Below are 18,413 nucleotides of genomic sequence, written 5' to 3'. Positions count from 1 at the left end.
TATGACGTCGCGTACTACCTCCCCTTCCAGAGGGGAACGGCAAGATCTATTAGAAAAAACAGTAAGGGGAACAACCGACACGCAGAAAGCTCCCCTTTTGGATTCTACAAATAACTCACAGATCTTAGTCTATTCCTGGACTAACTGAAAATTAGTAGACGAGTGCTCACCGGAGTGGGAACTAGCCAGATAGACTCAGCGACAAGTGGTGGATGTGTTGGAAACAGAAAACGACTTCCACTTCTGCGAACCTAACAAGGCTGCAGAACTCTTACCTTTCAACCTTCCACTGTCTGCACAGAAAAGGAAAAAAGAACAGTATCGAACCGGTTAAAACGACTGCATCCCACAAAAGAATGCGTCACGAACCGTTGTGAAGGAGGCTAACTCACGAAGTTAGACTTACCAGTTGTATCCGCTGAGAGTGATTGAACAGAGGGCTCACCAAACAGCTGTATACCTCCCTCGAGTATCTCTCGGAGACAACCTCAGCATTTTCCCGGCTACACCTCCTGCTGTCACGCGACAGCCTGCTGCAATGTTATAAAGTAGAATCAACATAAGCAAGCTTACCCACTCTGGGTAGGGAAATTCTATCGGATGCCTACCCGAATACAACACTCCCTCATGTACATGCAATGCAAATAAGGCCAAAGTATAGAAATAAAATATCACTTAGCTTCCTGTGTATGATCCTTTGCAACCGGGCTCTGCGTCGACCAGGAGTTGACTGCCATAATGTTCTCTCCGCGTCGGGAAGAGAATAATATTTGGACTCCTTGAGAGGATCGAAAACCAACTCGTCACGGCCAATCTAGAGCTTAATCAACAGAGCGATCAGCACATGAGCAGAATACCATTATTTCAGCATTCATGGATATACATAATGTAATACACAATAAAACACACATATCCTAACCCTGCATATATAAACATATATCTACATATATATACTGTACATATAGATATAACCTATACGCAAGTGGATTGTCCTGACCCGTCAGGTCCCTAGTGACAGTAATGTGTTGTGAAAGTGTATGACCATGTACTGACGTGCCCCCGATGTGTATCTACCAGGAACGTTATGGTCGACAGAAACTGAGTAAATGTCGACAGCAAGGAATAGTAAGCGGGCAAAAAATAATAGTCTTGGAACCCCGAGGGGTCTGAGGGAAGCATAGACAATTTCAATAACACTCCCGCCACATATACCTATAAATATATATCCAAATAAAGGTACAAGGCAATAACAGCCTGTTAATTTTTTTACCCAGGAAATACCGTTGATGCCGACAGGGCATCCACAAACAACTGTGTCTCCCCTAGCGTGTTTACTTGTTTTTAAGCACACAAAACTAACCTGCTAATACTTAATTTTTCGAATCAAGTACCGCCATGCATCGGCGAAGCCGACAGTTATCCCCACAGCAGCTTGTGACAAAGCCCTCACACCTGTCGACATATGTCGACTAACCGATAGTGGGTAAATAAACAGGGAAACAGTGAATTTATGTATCACAACAAGGATTATGCGTCCATTATTAAACATAATGCTATATGACACCCCTATAGCATTAAAAACACTGTGCCCCCCCTCCTTGTTACTACACAGTAAATTTTGGTGGGGACCTGAGGAAAATGGTGCTGACTCCTCTGTGAGGGCTAAGCTCCGCCCCTTCCCGGCGCGCTTATGCCCGCTCAATTTTATAAATATATAATACATTAAAAACTAGCTGGGGACCCTATATACAGGGGGTAACCCCCTGTATAACTTGCTTTTTTCCTGACGCAGCCCAGGGCGCCCACGGAAGCCGTTGGTGTGTGGGAGCTATGGACCGCAGCGTGCATGCTGCGGTCTCCCGGCGGGGCGAAGACACCCGGTGTCCGGGTATGTTCCCCCGCCCGGGATCCTTTTATAAATGCCACCCAGGGCGCTCCCCCCCCAGCGCCCTGCAGGCCGATGGAGAGCGGGAACAGAGAGCGCAGCGCTACAGCTGCTGCTCCCTCCCGTTCGCGGCGCACTGGCGGGTGGGCACCGAAGCATGTCGCCCCCGCCAGTGATTAACCTGTTTTATGCTGCCCAGGGCGCTCCCCCCCCGCGCCCTGCAGGCACGGTGGAGTGCGGGAGCGCAGCGCTACCACTGCTGCTCTCTCCCGTTCGCGGCGCACTGGCGGGGCGGGCACCGAAGTATGTCCCCCCGCCAGTGAATTACAGATTTTATGTTATATGCTGCCCAGGGCGCTCTCCCCCCCCCAGCACCCTGCAGGTGATGGTAAGCGCGGGAGCAGGGAGCGCATCACTACCGCTGTCTCTCCCCCCTGCGGCACCCTGGCGGGGTGAACATACGCTGTGCCCAGGCACCGAAATATGTCCCCTGCCAGCATTGTAGACCCTCAGCAACATGCCCCCAGGGCGCTCCCCCCCAGCGCCCTGCACCCTGCCAGAGACGTTGGTGCGTGGGAGCATGGAGAGCAGCGCTACCGCTGCGGTTACCTCCGTTACTGAAGTCTTCTGCCGTCACTGAAGTCTTCTTTTCTTCCAATACTCACCCGGCTTCTTTCTTCCGGCTTTTGTGAGGGGATTGACGGCGCGGCTCCGGGAACAAGCAGCTAGGCGCACCAAGTGATCGAACCCTCTGGAGCTAATGGTGTCCAGTAGCCGAGAAGCAGAGCCTTTAAACTAAGAAGAAGTAGGTCCTGCTTCTCTCCCCTCACTCCCACGCTGCAGGGAGCCTGTAGCCAGCAGGTCTCCCTGAAAATAAAAAACCTAACATAAAGTCTTTCAGAGAAACTCAGGAGAGCTCCCCTAATGTGTGACCCATCACTCCTGGGCACAAAGTCTAACTGAGGTCTGGGAGAGGGGCATAGAGGGAGGAGCCAGTTCACACCCAGTTTAAGTCTTTATAGTGTGCCCAAGCTCCTGCGGATCCGTCTATACCCCATGGTCCTTTTGGAGTCCCCAGCATCCTCTAGGACGTATGAGAAAATGGAGTGATAACGGAAGTTGTACAGAGTAAAGGGATAATAAAGTAGGATTTAATATAATGGTCGTGTAGAAAGTGTAGTGATGAAAGTGCTGATAATGTATATAAATATGTGTAGGATAGGAATGAACTGGATGGCAGAATAGAAGGTTTAGGAATGAATAAGTTGTAACAAAGGGCATGATAAATGTGGAGATATAGTGATGAATATGATGAATAGAACATGTAGGACTGCATGGGATGATAATACACAAGGGGAGAGATGAATTGGATAATAATCTAGAAGGCAGAGAGCAATGGATTGGGGAATGCCATGAGCTATGTATAGAATGTAATGCGGGGAATTGGCACAGAAGACAGGTGCCAGAGTATAACAGGGTGTAAGGTGAATCACATGAGAATAGCAGGGATGCAGCTAGGGTCCACAATCCTCTGTCACTGCTATGAATAATCATTATCACTCATTAATATTCATGAACTGAGAATTCACCAGCATTCACCTACAGCCTTGTCTCCGTATTACTGGTTCAGTACAGAAGTCACTGCCTGGCCTCTGCTCCTTCTGTCTTTCCAGTGTCACGAGAACAACAAGCTGACAGGTGGCAGAATCTGTGGTGCCTTATGGCACCAGCGCTAACGCTATATTCACTAGTGTCAGATAGGTTCTAGTTCGTTCCTGAAACAAATGCCCCTATAAATATGGGCTCCGGCGGCCATTTCTCTATGGTCTCTTCCCAATACAGAGCTGAGTAGTCTAATTATGGCGTTACAAGTACTCAAGATCAATGTAGTGGCAGATTTATTTATACCTATGCACAGGAAACAGGACTACGATACCCAAGGTGCACTGCTGCCTCTGCAGCCTCTTCCACAGTTATCAAGCCATAGGGCTCACTTATCAACCCTGCATGGTTGCACTCTGGGGCCGATTTAATGGTCACGCCACCCCTAGACCTCTCACCCCTCCCCACATTGACATCCCCCTCCATATCACTTCACTGCTCTATCCTTTATTTTGGTACTGGTCATGCCTCCGGACAGCCATGGTACCCTCTACCACACCATTTACATTTTATACCACAATTTGCTGCCTATGCAAACCCTAACCCATGCCGGTTGCGAAAGGAAAAAATAAGTAATGTGACAAAAAGGATGCATCCAGCCGCCGTGCAGCGCCATCTTGCAAACAACACTAATGTAGGAAGGTCTGCTGTGCTACCCCCAGCAAATGACACCTCTAGGCACATGCCTAGTGGGAAATCCACCACTGGTTGTACTCATGTACAAAATTTGCACTTCTCCTCCATAGGGATGGATATTAAATGGTTCACCAATGGTGGTGTCCATCAACGGCGCCATTGATACCATCCCTTGATGCCAGGGAACCTTCGGTGTCTGGCACAGGTGTAGACATGTGACCATGGTGGGTCAATCAGAGATGGAGGGCGGGCTAAGGGATACCCATCAGGAGGGCGGGTCTAAGTGACATGCAATGTGGAGGGGAAAAAAACTCTTGTTACATTATCACCTGTGGATAAACATTTCTCCTTAGAAGAAACCCATGATTTTTTTTTCCACTCAATCAATGGACATTGTCCATCCCTACTCCTCAGTGACCCTTTTATCTGTGTGGTGCTTCTCTGTGTTCCATATTTCCATGATCAGGAGAAATGGGGTCAACATACCACCATATATCACAGTATCAGACTCACAGCCCATCATACTTACCTAATTTTTTGCTTCAAAACTTCGGTAGAGATCCCAGTGGGTCATACCGATGGTCACTGTGGGAGGCAAAAAGGGCCAATTTGCATCCTTTACCCATTTACTGCTGCCATGACTGATTCCCTAACTGCAGCAATGAACAGTCTGTACAATTTTCCGAGGGACACTGTATGAACGGCTTCCAATGAGACTACTTATCCCCAAGGGCCCCTATGTGGCTCTTAGCACTGTCTCTGATTGCAGCTCTGATGTTATGAATTGTTAAATCTTGTGTTTATTTGAATATACCAGCTCACTGCATCTATTCTACCAATACTGTAATCTGTTACATGCTCAATTGTGATGCAGTCAGAATCCCGACGCCGGAATCCTGACACCAGTCCGAATGCCGACACAGGCATCCAGAACGGGAGCAAGATCCGAACGCCGGAATCCCAAGTACTGTAATCCCGAATGAGGAGACACCGCACGGCAGCAGGGGTAAACCGCGGGGGGTGGGGCGGTGTTAAGTTTAGGCTGCGGCTGCGTCCCGGGGGTGATTGGGTTAGGCTGCTGGGAGGGGTTATCGTCCCCCCTCCGAGGTAGGTATGGGTCGTTGGGTCGACAGTCATTAGGTCGACATAGTCATTAAATCGACATGTACTAGGTAGACAGGTCAAATGGTCCACATGAGTTTTTTTTTACTTTTTTTGTGTTGTTTTCTTTGTAAAGTGACGGGGAACCCCAATTAGTGCACTGCTTCACTCGCCATGCTTAAGGCAAGGTTACCATTCCCAATTGTAGTCCACGTGGATCGTAAAGTATGAAAATGTCCAAAAATGTAAAAAAATGAGAAAAACTCATGTCGACCATTTGAACTGTCAACCTAGTACATGTCGATCTAATGACCATGTCGACCTAATGCATGTCGACCTAACTGGTGTCAACCTAATGACCGTATCCCGCTACAGGGCTGGAGGGTTAGGTTCAGACTTCGGAAGGGGGGTTAAGTTTAGGCACCTCCGGGGGGTGGTTAGGGTTAGGCACAAAGGGGGGAGGATAGGGTTAGGCAGTGGGCAGGGAGGGTTAGGTGGGTGATGAGAGAGTAGAACACCCTTAACTCACCCCTGTAGGTCTTCCTACGTTCGGTATCCCAGCATCGATATTTAGAGCACCGGGATACCACACGGCGGTGTGTCATACTGATCCCGCTGAATTCTGTTACTATAAAGCAGACACATTCTATAAAAGTAATACTTTTTCTGTCAGTTTAGTTATCAGACACTTTCAAACGTCAAGTAAGCCTGTGGCGAATCACTGTTTGAGTTTTTATTTTTTATTTATGATTTGCGGTATTGTTCTACATAAAATACAACCCCCATTCTTACCAATATGAATTTGCTGAATGTTAACAAGAAATGCCCAATTGGAAAGTGACCCCCGCATTCAAAGCAACAGGCTGTTTATCTCCTGAGTGACGACTTCTATGTTCATCATGGCATACCCTACTAAAAAAAATATTTCATACACAGACACACGCATATCCTATCTCCCTCTCTCTCTCTCTATATATATATATATATATGTTGGGAGGTATATACTGTATATATCTAGAGATATGATTTACAAAATCAATGATTCCCCCAATCAAAGCAAGAACATATTCTATTCATCTGCAAAACCTTGGCTATCTATTTAACACTTTCTTACTTGATCAATTCCTCCTATCATTAGTTATCCTTTATTAATATGCCATCACAAGAGGTCCACAGCACCTTACAAAGTTAACAGAAACAGTACAGACAATAGAAAAGTGACTCGCAGAACATGAACTACGGTATAAGGTTTATAAACATTTCCGTAGTAGCAGTCATAATATCAAAATAAGCAGCAGGGGGACCGAACCCAAAGGTTTGGTGCTGTTGTAGGCAGTGTGAGGAGATGATGGGGAGTTAAGGAAAAACACATGAGGGAAGAGGGCCCTAACCGTGAGAGCCTACAGTCTAAAAGGGGAGTAGCAATCAGACAGGGATGAACTCAAGGCAGCTCCCGGGGAACAGAGTGGTAACAGTCATACAGTTACTTCCCTCTGGTGTGAATTCTCTGATGCGTCATAAGATGGGATTTGGTGGTGAAACACTTCCCACAGTCGGAGCACGAATACGGTTTCACTCCTGTGTGGACCTTCCGGTGTTTAATAAGCCCTGAAATGTCAGTGAAACTTTTCCCGCACTCGGAGCAGGAACATGACTTTTCTCCAGTATGAACCCTGTGATGGGCCTTAAGGTTTGAGCTGGTGTTGAAATATTTCCCACATTCAGAGCAGGAGTACGGTCTCTCCCCTGTGTGAATTTTCTTGTGCCTAATAAGCCCTGACTTGTCCGCAAACTCCTTCCAACAGACCGAGCAGGAAAACTTTTCCCCAGTGTGAATGATCTGATGAATCTTGAGATTTGATTGGTGGGTAAAACACTTCCCACATTCGGGGCAAGGATACCCCTTTTCTCCGGTGTGAATCTTCTGGTGTCTAGTGAGGCTCCCATTGCTGGTAAACTGTTTCCCGCACAGAGAGCAGGCATATAGCTTTTCTCCCGTGTGAATTCTCTGATGCATCTTGAGGTGTGAGTCAGTGATGAAGCATTTGCCACACTCAGAACAGAAATACGGCTTCTCTCCGGTGTGACTCCGGTGATGTATCGCAAGGGCTGAGTGCTGGGCAAAGCATTTCCCACATTCCGAGCAGGAGTAGAGCTTCTCCCCGGTGTGTATTCTCTGATGTACCACAAGATCAGATTTGAAACTGAAAGATTTACCACATTGGGAACAAGTAAAGGACTTACTTCCTGTGTGGCTCCTCTGATGGGTTAGGAGATTTGACTTTCGGTTAAAGCTTTTCTTGCAGACTGAGCAGCAAAATGGCTTCTCTCCGGTGTGGATTAGCTGATGCCTGGTGAGATTGGCCTTCTGGGTAAAACATTTCCCGCAGACAGAGCAGGAAAATGGCTTTTTTCCACTGACGCATTTCCCAAGTTCAGAACATAGAGCCGATGTATTCTGTGCATGAGTGGCCTCATGCTTAAGTAGTTCAGAATGGACTGTAAAAATCATTCCACACTCACAGCACTTATAGGTCTGCTCGCTATACTGGACATTCTGTGGAGCTGATGCACCACATACATTTATATCATGTCCTGTATGATTCTCAGAAAGGTTACTGGGCTGTGTATTACAGTCCACTTCGCCGCCTTCCAAACTAGGGTCACATGTAGAATGTAGATTACCTCCTTCACATGAGACTGGTTCCCCTGTAATAGGAGTTGATGTATGCAGTGTATGATATGTGGGGGTATACATGTCAGTGTGTGTGAGGTCTCCTCCATCACACGAGCCTGACTCCTCCTCAATATGAGTAGATGTATACTGTGTATGATCTGTAGGTGTATACATGTCAGTGTGTGGGGGGTCTCCTCCATCACATGAGCCTGATTCCTTCTTAATATGAGTAGGTGTATACAGTGTATGATATGTGGGGGTATACATGTCAGTGTGTGGTGGGTCTCCTCCATCACATGAGCCTGACTCCTCCTTATTATGAGTAGGTGTATACAGTGTATGATATGTGGGTGTATACATGTCAGTGTGTGTGAGGTCTCCTCCATCACATGAGCCTGACTCCTCCTTATTATGAGTAGATGTATACTGTGTATGATCTGTAGGTGTATACATGTCAGTGTGTGGTGGGTCTCCTCCATCACATGAGCCTGACTCCTCCTTATTATGAGTAGGTGTATACAGTGTATGATATGTGGGTGTATACATGTCAGTGTGTGTGAGGTCTCCTCCATCACATGAGCCTGACTCCTCCTTATTATGAGTAGATGTATACTGTGTATGATCTGTAGGTGTATACATGTCAGTGTGTGGTGGGTCTCCTCCATCACATGAGCCTGATTCCTTCTTATTATGAGTAGGTGTATACAGTGTATGATCTGTAGGTGTATACATGTCAGTGTGTGTGAGGTCTCCTCCATCACATGAGCCTGACTCCTCCTCAATATGAGTAGATGTATACTGTGTATGATCTGTAGGTGTATACATGTCAGTGTGTGTGAGGTCTCCTCCATCACATGAGCCTGACTCCTTATTATGAGTAGGTGTATACAGTGTATAATATCTAGGTGTATACATGTCAGTGTGTGTGAGGTCTCCACCATCACATGAGACTGACTCCTCCTTAATATGAGTAGATGTATACTGTGTATGATCTGTGGGTGTATAAATATCGGAGAGGTGTCCTCCATCCCATAAAATTGGTTTCTCTGTAACACTCTCTGGAGAGTTGATCATGTTTTGCTTGTATGTTGATTAATATTATGCAGCCTTAATATTTATAACACTGTGATCCTCATTCCTACCATCCGGGGGAAAAATAGGGTAGGGGTGTGGTATCCTGCAGATATTTTTGTATCCTCAGCGAGACCTGTGGGAGAGAAATGCATAATGGTTAGATGATATACACAGAGATAATACAGAGGAGCAAAGCCTTCTGGGAGTGAATTGCTGCACAGGATGCAGTTTGTGGTACCATGGGCTGTAGGTCAGGGCCGCAACTGGTGTGTGTGTGTGGGGGGATTTGTGGGGGTGCAAAGACGGATACTTTTACATCTATCAGCATTGGGGAGACCTGCGGCTGTGTGATGCAGAGTGGCTGATATGACACACCGCAGACATCCAGGAAACGTATTGTATTGCACACTCCCAGGACTGACTGCACCTTTCGTGGGCACTGGCTGTGCACATCCCCAGGGCACTGGCTGCACTGGGGGCTCCCTGCATGTGACACCGTAGTATCAGGGAGCATACTGCATCGCACACGGTCTACAGCTTGTAGCTGGCACAGCACTAGCCTTTGCACTCCTGGACACATAAGGTGACTGGGAGATTGAGGAATTAGTGTCCCCAGCTGTAACGTCTTTCCTACACTGCACACCCCTTGTCACCTGGGCACAGCACACATACACCCTGTGTATGGCACTCTTTTAGCAGACATTGCTCCCCGGTGTACTGAGCCTATGGATGTAAGGAGGTGGCAATGGCAGTGAAGCAGGAATTGGGTTTAGGATGGCATCCGAGGGACTGAACAGCAGACTAGGAGAGTCAAACTAAATTTAAGGGGCAAAGCAGGTAAACAGGACTCCCTGAGTGGTGCACAGCCTTTTACATGGTGCCAGCCTCCTGTGACACAACAATGCTCTAATGCCGCTGTTTTGGGATTTATTGCATCCATCACTGCAGTATCTGAATACTATTGTGTCAGTCACCTCTGTACTAGGGTTATGTGCCTATGTTTAGCCTCTGGTCCTGTTAGTGTTATGTGTACCTTGAAATATGCGGCAAGGCACACCGTTTTATACTCTCTTTTTTTTTTTTAAATAGTTGTTTGCACATAATACATTAATCCCTTTCACTACGGCAGTTTCATCCCTCAATTATCACAATTCTATCTGGGCCACTATTTACGAGTTACCTACACCATCTGCTTACCCAGATTCCCAGTTCGGTCACCATCTCTACCAGATGAATATATCTGGGGGGTCGGGGAAGGGTGGGGGGTGTAGTCTATGGAAGGACAGAAGTCCAATAGACTGGGGGAGGAGGTGCAGTCTATGGAAGGACACGGACAATTGTGTCCATCTTGACATTGTGATCTCCTAACAACCTATCTACTAGCAACCACAATCCCCTCGTTTCGACAGCCCACTTCATTTAGGGGTCCATGTCTGCAAAGACATCAGCTTTGTGAATGGATAAACTTTGGCTGAACACTGAGCACTTGGGTTTAAGCCACAGGTGAGACTCAATAAGGTCAGTCTGACTCTGGTACATCACTTAAGCCTGAAAATATTTGGGCTTGAAGGTAGTGAAGACCAATCAAGGAGAAACTAAATGTGGATACATGGAATGCAATAAGAAGCTTGGTGCATGTACATTTGTCTCCTGGCAAAAGGATAAATCGAGTTGTCATATAACAGCTTCTGACTGTGATTGAAGCCATTTAACTAGTATGTTCAACTTTGTAGCCATGTCATTGTAAAGGTCAACATGTGAATAACAGACCCTAGGCATGTTATGTTGCAAATACAACCACTAAGGTAAGTCCCCCCCCAAAAAAAACAAAACAAAAAAACAATGTTGCTTTTACTGATACAAAGAAAACAGTACAGAGAAGTACATTACAATCATGTCAGAGATAATAGAGAAAGCCCCAGAATGGCATAAGACATAAACAGATGGCAATACATCAAGGTACGGATAATTAAAGTACCGGTATGGGGAACTCCGATCTGTTAGCTCTGCCAAAAGAGCATAACTCTATTACAAATAAAACAACCAAATAGAGAAAAAAAAAAAGATTTTACTCACCGGTAAATCTATTTCTCGTAGTCTGTAGTGGATGCTGGGAACTCCGTAAGGACCATGGGGAATAGCGGCTCCGCAGGAGACTGGGCACAACTAAAGAAAGCTTTAGGACTACCTGGTGTGCACTGGCTCCTCCCACTATGACCCTCCTCCAGACCTCAGTTAGGATACTGTGCCTGGAAGAGCTGACACAATAAGGAAGGATTTTGAATCCCGGGTAAAACTCATACCAGCCACACCAATCACACCGTATAACTCGTGATACTATACCCAGTTAACAGTATGAAACATAACTGAGCCTCTCAACAGATGGCTCATAACAATAACCCTTTAGTTAGGCAATAACTATATATAAGTATTGCAGACAATCCGCACTTGGGATGGGCGCCCAGCATCCACTACGGACTACGAGAAATAGATTTACCGGTGAGTAAAATCTTATTTTCTCTGACGTCCTAGTGGATGCTGGGAACTCCGTAAGGACCATGGGGATTATACCAAAGCTCCCAAACGGGCGGGAGAGTGCGGATGACTCTGCAGCACCGAATGAGAGAACTCAAGGTCCTCCTCAGCCAGGGTATCAAATTTGTAGAATTTTGCAAACGTGTTTGACCCTGACCAAGTAGCAGCTCGGCAAAGTTGTAAAGCCGAGACCCCTCGGGCAGCCGCCCAAGAAGAGCCCACCTTCCTCGTGGAATGGGCTTTTACAGATTTAGGATGCGGCAGTCCAGCCGCAGAATGCGCAAGCTGAATTGTGCTATAAATCCAGCGAGCAATCGTCTGCTTCGAAGTAGGAGCACCCAGCTTGTTGGGTGCATACAGGATAAATAGCGAGTCAGTTTTCCTGACTCCAGCCGTCCTGGAAAACCTAAATTTTCAAGGCCCTGACTACGTCCAGTAACTTGGAATCCTCCAAGTCCCTAGTAGCCGCAGGCACTACGATAGGTTGGTTCAAGTGAAACGCTGATACCACCTTAGGGAGAAACTGGGGACGAGTCCTCAATTCTGCCCTATCCATATGGAAAATCAGATAAGGGCTTTTACATGACAAAGCCGCCAATTCTGACACACGCCTGGCCGAAGCCAAGGCCAAAAGCATGACCACTTTCCTCGTGAGATATTTTAGATCCGCGGTTTTAAGTGGCTCAAACCAATGTGACTTTAGGAAACTCAACACCACGTTGAGATCCCAAGGTGCCACTGGAGGCACAAAAAGAGACTGAATATGCAGCACTCCCTTAACAAAAGTCTGAACTTCAGGCAGTGAAGCCAGTTCTTTTTGGAAGAAAATGTACAGAGCCGAAATCTGGACCTTAATGGAAGCCAATTTTAGGCCCATAGTCACTCCTGACTGTAGGAAGTGCAGAAATCGACCCAGTTGAAATTCCTCTGTTGGGGCCTTCCTGGCCTCACACCAAGCAACATATTTTCGCCAAATGCGGTGATAATGTTTTGCGGTCCCATCTTTCCTACCCTGAATCAGCGTAGGAATGACTTCCTCCGGAATGCCTTTTTCCTTTAGGATCCGGTGTTCAACCGCCATGCCGTCAAACGCAGCCGCGGTAAGTCTTGGAACAGACAGGGCCCCTGCTGCAGCAGGTCCTGTCTGAGCGGCAGAGGCCATGGGTCCTCTGAGATCATTTCTTGTAGTTCTGGGTACCAAGCTCTTCTTGGCCAATCCGGAACCACGAGTATAGTTCTTACTCCTCTCCTTCTTATTATTCTCAGTACCTTGGGTATGAGAGGCAGAGGAGGGAACACATACACCGACTGGTACACCCACGGTGTTACCAGAGCGTCCACAGCTATCGCATGAGGGTCCCTTGACCTGGCGCAATATCTTTTTAGCTTTTTGTTGAGGCGGGACGCCATCATGTCCACCTGTGGCCTTTCCCAATGGTGTACAATCATTTGAAAGACTTCTGGATGAAGTCCCCACTCTCCCGGGTGGAGGTCGTGTCTGCTGAGAAAATCTGCTTCCCAGTTGTCCACTACGGGAATGAACACTGCTGACACATGATTTTCCGCCCATCGGAGAATCCTTGTGGCTTCTGCCATCGCCATCCTGCTTCTTGTGCCACCCTGTTGGTTTACATGGGCGACCGCCGTAATGTTGCCTGACTGAATCAGTACCGGCTGGTTTTGAAGCAGGTGTCTTGCTTGACTTAGGGCATTGTAAATGGCCCTCAGTTCCAGAATGTTTATTTGTAGGGAAATCTCCTGATTTGACCATAGTCCCTGGAAGTTTTTCCCCTGTGTGACTGCTCCCCAGCCTCGAAGGCTGGCATCCGTGGTCACCAGAACCCAGTCCTGTATGCCGAATCTGCGGCCCTCTCGAAGATGAGCACTTTGCAGTCACCACGGCAGAGATACCCTGGTCCTTGGAGACAGGGTTATCAGCCGATGCATCTGAAGATGCGATCCGGACCACTTGTCCAACAGGTCCCACTGAAAAGCTCTTGCATGGAACCTGCCGAATGGCATTGCTTCGTAGGAAGCTACCATTTTTCCCAGGACTCGCGTGCAGTGATGCACCGACACCTGTTTTGGTTTCAGGAGGCCTCTGACTAGAGATGACAGCTCCTCGGCTTTCTCCTCCGGGAGAAACACTTTTTTCTGGTCTGTGTCCAGAACCATCCCCAGGAACAGTAGACGTGTCGTAGGAACCAGCTGTGCTGTTGTAGCACTTTCCGAGAAAGTGCTACCCCGACTAATAACTGCTCCTTGGACCTCGCCTTTATCAGGAGATCGACCCAGTACGGGATAATTAAAAACTCCCTTTTTTTCGAAGGAGTATCATCATTTCGGCCATTACCTTGGTAAATACTCTCGGTGCCGTGGACAGACCGAACGGCAACGTCTGGAATTATTAATGACAAACCTGTACCACAAAACTGAGGTACTCCTGGTGAGGATGGTAAATGGGGACATGCAGGTAAGCATCCTTGATGTCCAAAGATACCATGTAATCTCCCTCGTCCAGGCTTTCAATAACCGCCATGAGCGATTTCATTTTTAACTTGAACCTTCGTATATAAGTGTTCAAGGATTTCAATATTAGAATGGGTTTCACCGAACCGTCTGGTTTCGGTACCACAACATTGTGGAATAGTAACCCCGGCCTTGTTGAAGGAGGGGTAGCTTGATTTTCACCTGCTGGAAGTACAGCTTGCTGATTTGAGGTAACGGCGAGAGGGAGTCACCTCGAACTCCAGCTTGTATCCCTGTGATACTGCATGCAGAACCCAGGGATCCACCTGTGAGCGAGCCCACTGGACGCTGAAGTTCTCGAGACGTGCCCCCACCGCACCTGGCTACACCTGTGGAGCCCCCGCATCATGCGGTGGACTCAGAGGAAGCGGGGGAAGAATTTTGATTCGGGGAACTGGCTGACTGGTGCAGCTTTTTCCCTCTTCCCTTGTCTCTGTGCAGAAAGGAAGCACCTTTGACCCGCTTGCTTTTCTGAAGCCGAAAGGACTGTACCTGATAATACAGTGCTTCCTTAGGCTGTGAGGAAACCTGAGGTAAAAAATTTTCTTCCCAGCTGTTGCTGTGGATACGAGGTCCCAGAGACCATCCCCAAACAATTCCTCACCCTTATAAGGCAGAATCTCTATGTGCCTTTTAAAGTCAGCATCACCTGTCCAGTGCCGGGTCTCTAATACCCTCCTGGCAGAATGGACATTGCATTAATTCTGGATGCCAGCCGGCAAAATATCCCTCTATGCATCCCTCATATATAAGACGACGTCTTTAATATGCTCTTATGTTAGCAAAATAGTATCCCTGTCTGACAAGGTCACAGACCACGCTGCAGCAGCACTATCCATGCTGAGGCAATTGCAGGTCTCAGTCTAGTACCTGAGTGTGTAAATACAGACTTCAGGATAGCCTCCTGCTTTTTATCAACAGGTACCTTCAAAGTGGCCGTATCCTAAGACGGCAGTGCAACCTTTTTTGACAAACGTGTGAGCGCCTTATCCACCATAGGGGATATCTCCCAGCGTAACCTATCCTCTGGCGGGAAAGGGTACGCCATCAGTAACTTTTTAGAAATTACCAGTTTCTTATCGGAGGAACCCACGCTTTTTCACACACTTCATTCGCTCATCTGATGGGGGAACAAAACACTGCCTGCTTTTTCTCCCCAAACATAAAACCCTTTTTTTAGTGGTACTTGGGTTAATGTCAGAAATGTGTAACACATTTTTTATTGCCGGGATCATGCAACGGATGTTCCTAGTGGATTGTGTATATGTCTCAACCTCGTCGACACTGGAGTTAGACTCCGTGTCGACATCTGTGTCTGCCATCTGAGGGAGCGGGCGTTTTTTAGCCCCTGATGGCCTTTGAGACGCCTGGGCAGGCGCGGGCTGAGAAGCCGGCTGTCCCACAGCTGTTACGTCATCCAGCCTTTTATGTAAGGAGTTGACACTGTCGGTTAATACCTTCCACCTATCCATCCACTCTGGTGTCGGCCCCACAGGGGGCGACATCACATTTATCGGCATCTGCTCCGCCTCCACATAACTTTTCTCCTCAAACATGTCGACACAGCCGTACCGACACACCGCACACACACAGGGAATGCTCTGACTGAGGACAGGACCCCACAAAGCCCTTTGGGGAGACAGAGAGAGAGAGTATGCCAGCACACACCAGAGCGCTATATAATGTAGGGATTAACACTATAACTGAGTGAATTTTCCCCAATAGCTGCTTGTATACACAATATTGCGCCTAAATTTAGTGCCCCCCCTCTCTTTTTAACCCTTTGAGCCTGAAAACTACAGGGGAGAGCCTGGGGAGCTGTCTTCCAGCTGCACTGTGAAGAGAAAATGGCGCCAGTGTGCTGAGGGAGATAGCCCCGCCCCTTTTTCGGCTGACTTTTCTCCCGCTTTTTTATGGATTCTGGCAGGGGTATTTATCACATATATAGCCTCTGGGACTATATATTGTGATTATTTTGCCAGCCAAGGTGTGTAATATTGCCCTCAGGGCGCCCCCCCCCCCCCCCCCCCAGCGCCCTGCACCCATCAGTGACCGGAGTGTGAGGTGTACATGAGGAGCAATGGCGCACAGCTGCAGTGCTGTGCGCTACCTTGTTGAAGACTGAAGTCTTCTGCCGCCGATTCCCCGGACCATCTTCTTGCTTCTGGCTCTGTAAGGGGGACGGCGGCGCGGCTCCGGGAACGAACACCAAGGACGGGTCCTGCGGTCGATCCCTCTGGAGCTAATGGTGTCCAGTAGCCTAAGAAGCCCAAGCTAGCTGCAAGCAGGTAGGTTCGCTTCTTCTCCCCTTAGTCCCTCGTTGCAGTGAGCCTGTTGCCAGCAGGTCTCACTGTAAAATAAAAAACCTAAAATATACTTTCTTTCTAGGAGCTCAGGAGAGCCCCTAGTGTGCATCCAGCTCGGCCGGGCACAAGATTCTAACTGAGGTCTGGAGGAGGGTCATAGTGGGAGGAGCCAGTGCACACCAGGTAATCCTAAAGCTTTCTTTAGTTGTGCCCAGTCTCCTGCGGAGCCGCTATTCCCCATGGTCCTTACGGAGTTCCCAGCATCCACTAGGACGTCAGAGAAAAATAGTACACAAGCAAGGAGAAAGGGAAAAGAAAACACATAAAATATTATGGTCTCTCAATCAGGACAAATATGTAGACTGATAGTCTTAGCAGTCGATGGTCATCTTATCTGTCTTTCCAATTGCCCATCCTACCGACTGGTTCTAAGTACGATTCCCCGGCTCTCCCATCCACTTGAGTCAAACTAAACCTCCAAAATGTAAATCATTATGTTACCGGGGCAATTTCAAGAAATTTGTCTACAAAAATTTGTCATGGATTCTAATAATGTCACATAGGAACGTCCAATATATATTCAGCACTTTTTATAAAAGCGAATAATACCCTTTTCGATATCAGTATAGTGTAGTATTAGAGAGAGTGATAGGCAGCATTTAGATGGTATAGGAAATATTAGGAAACACTCTACAATAGAGCAATTCGTCCTCATAAGGAAACGGGGAGATGGATCCAAGTATCTAATAGTTGGGCAGTTTTTTTAAGATGGGAGGAAAGTTAAGCTTATTTAAGTCTGCAAGAGTGGAAGTAATATGGATACCTAAATATCTGAGTGAATGTAGAGAGACCTTGAAAGTCTGAGCTATAAGAGGGATGGCTGGAAAAGCATAGTGACCAGACAAAGACATCACTCTGAACTTGTCAAAACTGACTCTATATCCTGCAAAAGAGCCAAATTTGGTAATGTGCGCAGTGATTGAAGGATGAGATGTGTCAGGTTTCGTGATGAACAGCATCATGTGGAGACACCAGAGAACATCTTCTCTCCACATAAGGCGATGGCCAAAGGCTCCAGGGCCAGCGCAAACAGGAGAGGGGAGAGAGGACACCCCTGCATATTGCCTCGACAGATTGTGAAAGTGTCAGATATGTAGCCCCACTCACTATCTGAGTTATAGCATTAGTATAAAGGGTGCAGAAAATATGAACAAATTCCTCCGGAAAACTAAACCTCACCAACAACTCAAAAAAGGTGATCCCAAGTAACAAGATCAAATGCTTTTTCAGCGTCAAGGGATAAAGCTAAAGCAAGGTCCAGTGTCCCAAAGGAATCATGGGTTTGAAGAATTGACAAAATCTTCCAAATATTAGCGACAGAATTACTTTGAAAAAGAAATCCAGCTTGGTCCTCAGCCACAATATCTGTGGGGATAAGTTTCAGGCGTTCGGCTAAAATATATGCATATAATATATAATTTATAATAAGTAGGGAGATGGACCTGTAGGAGCCCTTAAGTCCTGGGTCTCTCCACAGTTTAGGCAATAATTTCAGGTCAGCAGCATCTAAGAACATGGGCAAGAAATGGGCAGAGAGAATATGATTAAATACAGAAAGTAAGGGTTCTTCAATTTTTAGATTGCAAAATGTGGTAGTATTCACTACTAAGGCCAACCGGCCAGTGGTGGGCTCAGGGGCAAAAATATAATTTGGGCCCCCCTTCCTCCAACCCCAACCCAAGTTCACAATATGCTACATGGCAGTGGGTGACAGGAAGAGGCAAAGGGTGACAGTGTAAGGCATAGTAAGGCAAAGGGTGACAACGGAAGGCAGAGTGAAACAGTGGAAAGCAGTGGGTGGCAAGGAGAGACAGTGGGTGACAGGGGTACAAGTACAATGTCCAGTGGCGGATTTCCCACTAGGCACGTGCCTAGGGGGGCCACTTTGCTGGGGGGGTGGCACAGCAGGCTGCTGAGGCCAAGTGATTCTTTTTTTTTAATAAATATT

The 18,413-nt window shown here is 47.2% G+C and overlaps 1 protein-coding gene across 2 annotated transcripts in view; it reads right to left on the bottom strand.

The window, feature by feature from the left end:
• Positions 1-18,413, bottom strand: part of LOC135054966 (zinc finger protein 300-like) — an 86,867-nt gene that overhangs the window by 23,858 nt on the left and 44,596 nt on the right. Inside the window, exon 2 of one of the 2 annotated variants that reach the window (XR_010243606.1) lies at positions 9,104-9,168. Coding sequence is in view for 1 of the 2 variants with exons in the window: in XM_063958474.1 (XP_063814544.1) it covers positions 6,768-9,035 (2,268 nt within the window). In the remaining variant the exon portion in view is untranslated. Of the gene's footprint in view, positions 1-6,008; positions 9,169-18,413 lie in introns of those variants that run through there. The other variant, XM_063958474.1, reaches the window with a different exon arrangement.

The sequence above is a fragment of the Pseudophryne corroboree genome, chromosome 3 (assembly GCF_028390025.1).
Source record: "Pseudophryne corroboree isolate aPseCor3 chromosome 3, aPseCor3.hap2, whole genome shotgun sequence".
Lineage (NCBI taxonomy): Eukaryota > Metazoa > Chordata > Amphibia > Anura > Myobatrachidae > Pseudophryne > Pseudophryne corroboree.
Note: the sequence above shows the minus strand (reverse complement) of the source record. Positions and strands in the feature narration are given on the sequence as shown.